Below are 12,035 nucleotides of genomic sequence, written 5' to 3'. Positions count from 1 at the left end.
CTATAATAACTGAGAGAGGAAGCCTCTTTAGTTCAGTTGTTGGAGCATTGGGTTCATAATCCTATAATTGCAGGTTTAATACCCACCCAGGCCAGTCTAAATCAGCTACCTCAGTGATGACTTTGGGGAACTGTAATAGGAAATTGAACAGCCGATGTGTCTGAGTGACGCAGAAACTTAGAAAGATGCATTTGAGCATAGAATTACAGTGATGAAACAATGTTTTAAAAATAACAGACTTTCTCAAATATTAAAATATTTATGCCTAAAATTATTTGTTCTTCTTTGTAATTTCTCTCATAACAGAATCAGCTTATAAAGAGAATATTGGCTAATATTATACAAATTTTTACCTGAGGCAAAGTTATCAGCATTTCCCAGAGAGGTTATAACATGAAAACTTTTAGCAGTGTCTCAAATTAATATTAATTTTTAATTTATACAAAATTTGTATGATCATAAACATTTTTTAATATTCTTACTACTTAAATTTACTATCTGCTCATCATCCCACCTTTCTGTATCCACCTGCCTACATGTATTTACTTCTCTGTGATTACTAGCTCACTTACATGTACCTGCTTCAGGGATGTTTCTTGGTAGATTTGAAAGTGGGAGCTTGACATAAGAACTGGATTTATTTTCAGCACTGGAAGATCCCTATATCCAACTAAATGACAAAGAAAAACATTTTCTGCCATTCAGCAAATCTGGAATTTAATTAAAACTGCACAACTAGTTTTTGCATGATTACATTTAACAACTTTTTCTTTCTTTTCCAGGTTTGGTAATTATCATGAATCAAGATTGACAGAAGTGATTGTGTTTGGAATTCCTTTGTACACAAACTGATGTAACTGTAGGCACTTTGCTTAATGATTTGACCACTGGTGGAAATATTGCATCATTTAATCATTTTATGGGTTGGTCAGATTATGATAATTCTGTTAAGCCATGTGGATAGAGTGCTTATAGTAATGCTAGAAGGGAAAGATTGTAAAATCTAATCACCGACAGTCGAAAAGGGCTTGTATCAAAAGTCATTCAAAGATGTTATGGCAAGTACTCAAAGAAAGTTTGAAACACAAGTACTGATTACCGTTATTTCATCTATATAGCAGAAAGTTAGAGAAAAGAAGAGTTGGACTTAAAAAAACTAAGAATGAGTTTTGAGACTACCCTGTTTCCTCCTATACTATTTGCAGAGGTAAGTTCACTTACTGTTTTTAACACTGTATAAAACCAAAGTAACAATTCCTTAGCCCAACCAGACCAGGCAATACAATCTAGAGGTGATCTTGCATGTAATTGATGGATCTTATTAACAATGGCCATAATTCTGTCATGTACAGGATAGGATGATAAAAGTTGGAAGAAAAGGAAAAACTCCAAGTCACTTGCCCTGCAGAAGAAGTAGCCAACTGAAAATTTTTCAAGCCCTGATCTCGCATCTGATTAGCCAAGTTTGGAACCACTTAGGACACTGTTTCTGGTCTGATTTTGGTCAGTCTTGTATGTTTTCATGTATATCCTCAGGCACTTGTACTTGTTATGTAAAGAGCTAGATGCATACACAGCTGTGAGTTGGTCTTGCATCTGATTGGCTTGTTATGAGTTGGTCTTGCTTCTGATTGGCTTGTTATGAGTTGGTCTTGTATCTGCTTGGCTTGTTATGAGTTGGTCTTGCATCTGCTTGGCTTGTTATGAGTTGGTCATGCATCTGCTTGGCTTATTATTAGTTGGTTGTGCATCTGATTGGCTTGTTATGAGTTGATTTTGCTTCTGATTGGCTTGTTGCCACTCTGGAAATTACATTTTTGATCCCTTTATGATCAACTTGGGATTGTGTCACCAAGATCTTGGATTGATTTAGTAATAAGTGAGATCCACATATATTAGTGATGCAGTCATGGATTTCATTGGCTGAATTTGTTATCACACTGGATGCCATATTTGGTAGAACTTGGAATGTGTGGTTATTTCATCAAGACCTTGCACTGCTATTAGCATGAACCATGTATATTGCATGTGAATGGCAAAGCTTATTACCATTGCATTTGATCAAAATTGGAATGTGAGCTTGTTGTTAGATCTAGAGGACTTTTAAAGTAAGCAGAATCCAGGCATAATAATCGGGTATATTGTGTCAGATTGTCTGACCTTGCCGCCACTCTTGAAGCCATTTTTTTTTTTTATGTTGGGTCTATCATCATGAAGATCTTAATAATGATGACTTCGAAAATGAACAAGAGACTGTGCATATTAATTATGCCTTTATTGTCAGAGAAAATTGTCAGGATATATAAGGATCATTCAACTATATATTAATTAGCGCTACCTGTTGGCCCCATTTGACGCCATGAAAAATGACATTAAATCCAAAACAATCTTAATCTCATTCCAGAAATATAAAAAAGTGGATCCTTTATCACTACAGGTCAAAAACTGTAGTCATATTGAAAAAAGGTGGATCCTTTGGTCACTACAAGTCAAAAACTGTAATCATATTGAAAAAGTGGATCCTTTGGTCACTACAAGTCAAAAACTGTAGTCATATTGAAAAAAGGTGGATCCTTTGGTCACTACAAGTCCAAAAGTTTAGTCATATTGAAAAAAAGTGGATCTTTGGTCACTACAGGTAAAAAATTATAGTAATATTGAAAAAAGTCAGTCCTTTGTCACTGCAAGTCAAAAAGTGTTGTCATGTTAAAAAAGTGGATCCTTTGGTCACTAAAAGTCAAAAAGTGTAGTAATATTGAAAAAAAGTGGGTCCTTTGGTCACTACAAGTCAAAAGGTATAGTCATAGTGAAAAAAATATAGGCTCCTTTGGCCACTACAAGTTATAAAGTGTACTCATATTGAAAAAATGGAGATTGCAACTACCCTTATCTGTATCTTGTTTATTTAAAGAAATTCAAACATATATCTTTATGAGAGGCACCTGCATCATGGATTTGTTAATTTATGCAATAGCTTTCACTTTTTTTTATCATTGTACGCTCTAAATCAGTAATTTTTGAGTCAAACTTAAATATGGTTTTCTCATATTTCCTTAACTGCTCAAGAACCCATGTCCACAGATCAAATGTTTTCATTTGCAAGGAAATTGCATCAGGCAACGCTTTTGTTTGATTAAAAAAACAGCTGATATAAAGTATGTATATTGTATGCTGGAAAACTTAATATTTATTGCAAAGATTAATAAGTCCAACTAAAGTGAAACAAAAACCAGACAATCAAGAGTATTTCTGATAGAATAAGGCAAATTTACTGGTGGGATTTTTACGTGTTTTTGAAGGGGGTGGTAACAAATGTCAGAATTGCACAGGGTGCCATATTGCCTTGTGCCAGCTATTCTTGGGATGTACTCAGTTCAGTTATTGACACAATGACGCAGCCTGAAATGAACCCTTATTATGTGTACATTTTGGCTTGAAATTAATAGATAGCAAAGTAATTTCTGATATTTTGCAAATTAGCACAAACATTAACTACAGAACATGAAGTTACTTATTATATCTTTCTCTTTGAAGTGAAAATAGATACTGTCAACGTCTGCAGTGTGAAGTGAACTTTGTCAGTGTTTACTTTGATTATCAGTATATTGTATTGCGACAAAATGGAATGGGGATAATGTCATGAAATCAACGCAGTGTCAAGTAAACTTTGCTTTTTGGGCATGTTTGGTGAAATGACAAGCTCTAAGGCAGAGGTCTCAAACACACTATGCTGCGGCCCTTGGGTCATCAAAAGTGTCCACATGTGGCCTTCATTGTGGTTTGAGGTTGAGACCCCTGCTCTAAGGTGACTATTTTGCCTGAATCACCATTTAGTGTGAACCCTGAAAGGAATTTGTTTCTCCATCATATATACATGTGGCACTTGTTGAAAGCTGACATGTACCCATTTTTATAGTGACTTTCAGACATATGAATTCCTTCATTAATTAAAACAATTTTTGGATGGTTGCCAGTAAAATACTAGTATTGGTTGATCGCACATTTTATTATTGAGTTGCTTAAATTCAGTACATGTACATGGCCTGAGATATATATGCCAAGGAAATGTTGAATGATCCCCATTTTGTAATTCCATATAGATCTAGAACTTCACATAAAGTATGTATAAAGAAACAGAAGATCTAGGTCTATGTTAGAAATAAGCCATACAGCATAGACCCTTATATGCAAGTGCATTATCCAAAAGCTGATCAGGGTGAATGTTATTCTTACGCTTTTAATTCTGTTCAATTTTACAATTACATGCTATATAGAAATTTGAATGACACAGGATATGACGATAGCTTTCAGATATCAAAAGCCTTAATCTGTAGAATGTTTATAATATCATAAATAACTATAGCTTCTTTAAATATAGACTTTTATTAAGGAAGACACTGCTAAATTTGTCTAAATCATGTAATAAACATTATCTCATATGTGATGTATTGACCTGTTGATGACACTATGCTTAGTGATAAGTCTATCCCCATTCTTGCAACATGTTTAGCAAATATTTACCAAGCAAATTTACTGAGTATATGGCAAAAAACTCTGATAAGAAGCTCACTTCCTTCTTTTGACAAATTTGTTATGCTGTCACCATACTGTCACCCTGATCTTGTCATGGAAGAAGTGCAGTATTTCCTGATTATAATGCAGTCCATTGGAGTCATGGGGTATATTGCCTTATAGTGACACTGCTTTATACAGTAATCCCTTACTATAATGCAGTCCATTGGAGTCATGGGGTATATTGCCTTATAGTGACAATGCCTTATATAGTAATCCCTTATTATACTGCAGTCCATTGGAGTCATGGGGTATATTGCCTTATAGTGACACTGCCTTATACAGTAATCCCTTACTATAATGCAGTCCATTGAAGTCATTGAGTATATTGCCTTATAGGGATACTGCTTTATACAGTAATCCCTTACTATAATGCAGTCCATTGGAGTCATGGGGTATATTGCCTTATAGTGACACTGCCTTATACAGTAATACAGTAATCCCTTACTATAACACAGTCCATTGGAGTCATGGAGTATATTGCCTTATAGTGATACTGCTTTATACAGTAATCCCTTACTATAACGCAGTCCATTGGAGTCATGGGGTATATTGCCTTATAGTGACACTGCTTTATACAGTAATCCCGTACTATAACGCAGTCCATTGGAGTCATGGAGTATATTGCCTTATAGTGATACTGCCTTATAAAGTAATCCCTTACTATAATGCAGTCCATTGGAGTCATGGGGTATATTGCCTTATAGTGACACTGCTTTATACAGTAATCCCTTACTATAATGCAGTCCATTGGAGTCATGGGGTATATTGCCTTGTAGTGACACTGCCTTATACAGTAATCCCTTACTATGACGCAGTCCATTGAAGTCATGGGGTATATTGCCTTATAGTGATACTGCCTTATAAAGTAATCCCTTACTATAACACATTCCATTGGAGTCATTGGGTATATTACCTTATAGTGACACTGCCTTATACAGTAATATAGCAATCCCTTACTATAACGCAGTCCATTGGAGTCATGGAGTATATTGCCTTATAGTGATACTGCTTTATACAGTAATCCCTTACTATAACACATTCCATTGGAGTCATTGGGTATATTACCTTATAGTGACACTGCCTTATACAGTAATCCCTTACTATAACGCAGTCCATTGGGTATAATACCTTATAGTGACACTGCCTTATACAGTAATCCCTTACTATAACAATGTCTGTGGAAGCTATGGAGTATACTGCCTGTAACCATACACACCTTACATATGTATAGATTTTAATATACATTTCTTTTTGCCAGAAGGACTAGTAGATTTACTGCTGAATCTTCACAAGTCCTTGCCACAAAACAATGTTGGACACATATTGAAATTTACTTGCCTCGAACTATGGAACTTTTGGAAGCTACTGTTCTGACATGAAATTTACTAGTCTTGGGCAACTGGACAAATTTAGAAACCAATTTTAACAAGAATATTATTATAAAGAAGGTCCTTATTGTAAGGGAATGCTGTGGTGCATTGGGGCTAATTTATTACATGAGTCAAATAAAAAATATTGTATATGTTGTGTTTATCCATCCAAGTGTAAAACATAATAGAATTAACTTGGTCATTGCATACTCTACCCACAGATCAGGATATGCACTGCTTGCTTAAAGTTATAAGAATTGAATAAACAGCCTGCAGTTGTGACAGTAAAACATAAATTGCCCAGGAGCTCAGGACAATTTGAAATTAAAGCTGGGCAACAGAAAGAGTCATAATCCAAAACCCGTGTCATGAAGCAAAATTAGTCCAGTGGGGTGCTTATCCATTAAATGATAGATGAAAGTTGTACCAACTGCATAATGCACTGACCTGAAAATTATACCAACTGCATAATGCACTGACAGGTGGATATTATACCAATTGCATAATGCACTGACAGATGGATATTATACCAGTTGCATATTGCACTGACAGATGGATATTATACCAATTGCATATTGCACTGACAGATGAAAATTATACCAATTGCATAATGCACTGACATGAAAATTACACCAATTGCATAATGCACTGACAGATGGATATTATACCAGTTGCATAATGCACTGACATGAAAATTATACCAATTGCATAATGCACTGACAGATGGATATTATACCAGTTGCATATTGCACTGACAGATGGATATTATACCAATTGCATAATGCACTGACAGATGGATATTATACCAGTTGCATATTGCACTGACAGATGGATATTATACCAATTGCATAATGCAATGACAGATGAAAATTATACAAATTGCATAATGCACTGACAGATGAAAATTATACCAGTTGCATATTGCACTGACAGATGAAAATTATACAAATTGCATAATGCACTGACAGATGGATATTATACCAATTGCATATTGCGCTGACAGATGGATATTATACCAATTGCATATTGCGCTGACAGATGGATATTATACCAATTGCATAATGCACTGACAGATGGATATTATACCAGTTGCATATTGCACTGACAGATGAATATTATACCAATTGCATAATGCACTGACAGATCAGGGCCAGTGTTGTTTACAGTTGAACTTGACTCATAAGCGAGTATATATGGCAAGTTGCAAGAACTCCAGCACTATATTTTGAATAACTGGGTAATTGTATTTCCTTAAGAATTTTTTAGTCTTATGACTGAGATGTTTTTGCTGTAGAACTGTATTCATCAGTATGTTGTCTGGCGAATAGCCAAGCTTTTTCAATATTTTTGTACCACTTAAACATGATGGCCCCTGTATTTTGGGTCATGCTTCATTTGACTTTAAAAACATAACCCATATCTTATAGCACTTTTGTTGCAAGATATTAGCTTCTATTATAAATTGAATCATATTTTCCTATGTTGCCTAGGGGATATGATAAAGACAGTTTATAGATATGATGCATCTTTCTGTATTTAATAAAAATTGACTAATTGAGTCAACTTTTTTTCCTAAGCTGTGTCCCATAATGACATTCAAGCTGAGACCTTTTAAATGAGAGTGTAATTTAAATAAGAAAAATTTGAATTCATATTTTAAAGATTTGACCTATTTTTGCTGTCACCTTTTTATTTTTAAAGTCTTTTTTCAAGATAGCTAAATTTTCTTTGCACATGATAGTCTGGATTGTACTGATGTGTTGTTACATACATATTAATCATCTTTTATTATACTGTTTGTTTGTGATCACAGCAACAGTTCATTAATGAATTTTTAAATTAATATACTGTCTGATCAAGTCACACAAAACTGTCGAGGACACAACAAGCACAGCCAAGTTTACATTCATGCACATAATATCATGTGGCCTCTTTGATGAAGAAAAAATAAAGTTATGTGCAACATTCAACTGAAATTGAGAATGTGCAGCTCAAGCATTGTTGAGATTTAAAAAAATTTGAACAGGTGCACAAACATATAGGGGCCATCCATTTAGTATGTATGCAGAAATCTGGCAAAGCTTGACCCCTTCCCCCTGACATACACATGCATAATTTTAAAAAAAAAAAAAAAACCCACTTGCATATGTATGCTTGATGCCCCTCCCCCCCTCAATTCTATAGAATGTCCTATATTTAATCCATGCAGAAATGAGCAAGGAATAATAATGTTAACGTGTTTAATAAAACAGATAGTCCACAGGTGTTGAGTGTCTGGCTGCATCAAAGAAATAAGCTGCATAACTTTAAAAAGTTTGTCTAGTGTCCGCTAAAATTCAAATGCCAACTGAATCCAGTTGAATAGGATACATATTAGACAAACTATTATAGAGGTTTCACACACACACACACACATTTCCTATGTGTACGTACATTATCAGTAGCCCCCGACACACACACACAAGTGTAAGCATTTGGGTTATCCCACCTCCATGCATACATACTAAATGGACAACCCCATATGTGACAGAACCAGGAGATCAAGTCAGTAAACACTAACTTTTTATTAGTAGATTGGTTTCTGAACCAGAAGAGTTTTAACCAAAATATTTTACTTACCTGTTTTAAAGAGATAAAAGAGAACCAGTTCCTTTTTTTGGCCATAATATTTACAGTGTATTCTCAATCATGACATTGAGTTTCAGAATCCTATACATGTTCACCTTTTCTGTCCCAGTAGAGGGCTAGGACCTGGGTAACAATGTCTGTTGTCTTTGTGTGCTTGCATGACCATTTCTGTGTAATCACTGAGTCTGGAAATATAATTTGGGTTATCCCACCTCCATGCATACATACTAAATGGACAACCCCATATGTGACAGAACCAGGAGATCAAGTCAGTAAACACTAACTTTTTATTAGTAGATTGGTTTCTGAACCAGAAGAGTTTTAACCAAAATATTTTACTTACCTGTTTTAAAGAGATAAAAGAGAACCAGTTCCTTTTTTTGGCCATAATATTTACAGTGTATTCTCAATCATGACATTGAGTTTCAGAATCCTATACATGTTCACCTTTTCTGTCCCAGTAGAGGTGTGTTTGCTCCTGTACAATGGTGTTTGCTCCTGTACAATGGTGTTTGCTCCTGTACAGTGATGTTTGCATGTGCCTGATGCATATTATAAAATGGTATGTGCAGTAGACTTCCTTTAAAATATAATTTTTCATCTTACCACTAGTAGAATCACATATGCAAAACATGAAGCAAGAATGTTCATCACTCTCCATCAACTCATGAAAGACAATTAGTTTTAATTTTCTTTTGAGAATAACAGCCTCAAATCATATATATAAGCATAAATAGAAAAATAGTGTGCAGTCACTATAAAGCCATATATATTAGCATAAATAGAAAAACAGTATACACTCACTATAAAGCCATATATATTAGCATGAATAGAAAAACAGTGTACACTCACTATAAAGCCAGTCATTATATAAAGCATTAATAGTAATACCTCTTTTAAAGCATTAATAGTAATACCTCTTATAAAGCATTAATAGTAATACCTCTTTTAAAGCATTAATAGTAATACCTCTTTTAAAGCATTAATAGTAATACCTCTTATAAAGCATTATTAGTAATACATCTTATAAAGCATTAATTGTAATACCTCTTATAAAGCATTAATAGTAATACGTCTTATAAAGCATTAATAGTAATACGTCTTATAAAGCATTAATAGTAATACATCTTATAAAGCATTAATAGTAATACATCTAATAAAGCATTAATAGTAATACCCTCATAATGCATTAATAGTAACACCTCTTAAAACGCATTAATAGTAATACCTCTTATAACGTATTAATAGTAATACCTCTTATAGCACATTAATTGTAATACCTCTTATAGCACATTAATAGTAATACCACTAATAACGCATTAATTGTAATACCTCTTACAGCACATTAATTGTAATACCTCTTATAAAGCATTAATAGTAATACATCTTAAAACGCATTAATAGTAATACATCTTAAAACGCATTAATAGTAATACCTCTTATAACACATTAATAGTAATACCTCTTATAGCACATTAATTGTAATACCTCTTATAGCACATTAATTGTAATACCTCTTATAATGTATTAATAGTAATACCTCTTATGGCACATTAATTGTAATACCTCTTATAATGTATTAATAGTAATACCTCTTATAGCACATTAATTGTAATACCTCTTATAATGTATTAATAGTAATACCTCTTATAGCACATTAATTGTAATACCTCTTATAACACATTAATAGTAATACCTCTTATAAAGCATTAATAGTAATATATCTTATAAAGCATTAATTGTTGTTGTTGTTGTAGGGTTTAACGCCATTTTTCAGCACACGATAGGCTATACATGGCGGCCAGTATTAATGGTGGAGGAAGAACCCTGAAAAACCCAGGGAAGAACCACCGACTCACGAGAAGCTACTGGCAGGCTTTCCCACGTACCCACGCTAGCCGAGCCTTGGACTCGAACCCACGCAGACAGAGGTGAGATGGCAGTGATCCGTAACGGAGAGCGCTTTAGACCACTCGGCCACTCGGGGCCCCAGCATTAATTGTAATACCTCTTATAGCACATAGCACATTAATAGTAATACCCCTTATAAAGCAGGTATGGCCATGGAGCCCGTTAACATAGGTCAAATTTTGTTTATCATTCCTAATTGTTTTATTGTACTTTGTTTAAAACCTTGGCTCATTGAACCAACTATAATTTGACTTCACATCATTAAATACTTTTTCTTTGTTGTTTTAATGTTATATCATTAGATCATTTTTGTGTTTTAATGTGCTATCAGCCTTAAAGGAAAATCCCATCGTGTCACTTATAGTGTGGGTCACATCCCCCACCCCCATGATCAACATTATAAAGAAGTGGTGCTTTTATCTATGTTGTTGGTTATTAGTTGAACAGTTGACACTACAGTTGATTGCACACTCTTTTAGCTGAGGTAGCAAACTTGATGAGAACACAGAATTTAGCAAATAGAAATGATGTCTTGTATCAAACCCAAAGAGTTTTGTGTCCAGAGCAATGGGGCTACCAGAATGTTAATCCAGGCAACCCTAAGGAAGTTTAGGGGACCAAAATTCATCATTTTTTTTTTTTACAGAACATACGATATCACTTATAAGTCATCTCTAACTGCAAAGAACGTAGACTCTGATATGTCATCACATAATTTGCCAGCAGACCAGGGTCTCTGGTATTTGTTCTACTGATTACTCCTTAAAAAAAACTCCACAGACCAAGATCCACCAGTGCATTATGTCAGATTTTGGTCTGTGCATTTTGCAGCTGGTCTTGATTTTTAACTGAGTAAGTATGGTACATCTTAAAATGCGTGACAAAAGCTCATAATTGCTAAAGACAGTTACGATGGAAGGTAAAAGGAAACATAGGATGGAAGGTCAAAGGACACGTAGGATGGAAGGTCAAAGGACACATAAGATGGAAGGTCAAAGGATGAGCTGTTTAATACAGTATTCAAGTGTTTTGTGTACTTTCTTAAGAAAACTGAAACAATTGAACCAAGCTTGGTTTTTTATTTTCTTCCTAAGATTGCCTGCTGAACAGTACATCTACATGTACTATTTAATTTTTATTTGCTCGTAGGTGGAGTGTATCATGTTGTGGTGTTGTCTGCCAGTCCATCTTTCTGGAGGTCCCTATGGTGTTGTGTGCCAGTCCATCTTTCTTGAGGTCCCTATGATCTACAGTTACCAAACTTTGTTAATGGCTGTCACTTGGGGTAGGATGCACCATGTTAATTTGGGGGTTAAAATTGCAAAGGTCAAGTTTACTGACTGAATAAAAAAGAATGGTTTCTGCACATTAAGATTATTTCTACATCTCAGACCAGACGCACAGTTTGTGCGTGGCTTGCACTTGGAGTATGGAAACAATCAATTGATTTTGGGGTCAACGGTCAAGGTTACTAGTACTAATAGAAGAAACTGGTTTCTGCGCAAAAATATAAAGTTATCTACATGTATGGACTTGGGCGGGGGGGGGCAT

General features: G+C 34.7%; 1 protein-coding gene across 1 annotated transcript in view; it reads left to right on the top strand.

Moving 5' to 3' along the window:
- LOC149790611 (inositol-trisphosphate 3-kinase homolog) overlaps nucleotides 1-12,035 on the top strand; it is a 105,243-nt gene that overhangs the window by 2,845 nt on the left and 90,363 nt on the right. Inside the window, exon 2 of the mRNA XM_089972722.1 lies at nucleotides 783-1,207. Within this exon, the coding sequence (XP_089828848.1) occupies nucleotides 1,163-1,207 (45 nt within the window). The 5' untranslated portion in view covers nucleotides 783-1,162. The remainder of the gene's footprint in view (nucleotides 1-782; nucleotides 1,208-12,035) is intronic.

This window comes from Sinohyriopsis cumingii, chromosome 10 (assembly GCF_028554795.1).
Source record: "Sinohyriopsis cumingii isolate HCF-2022 chromosome 10, ASM2855479v2, whole genome shotgun sequence".
Classification (NCBI taxonomy): Eukaryota; Metazoa; Mollusca; class Bivalvia; order Unionida; family Unionidae; genus Sinohyriopsis; species Sinohyriopsis cumingii.
Note: the sequence above shows the minus strand (reverse complement) of the source record. Positions and strands in the feature narration are given on the sequence as shown.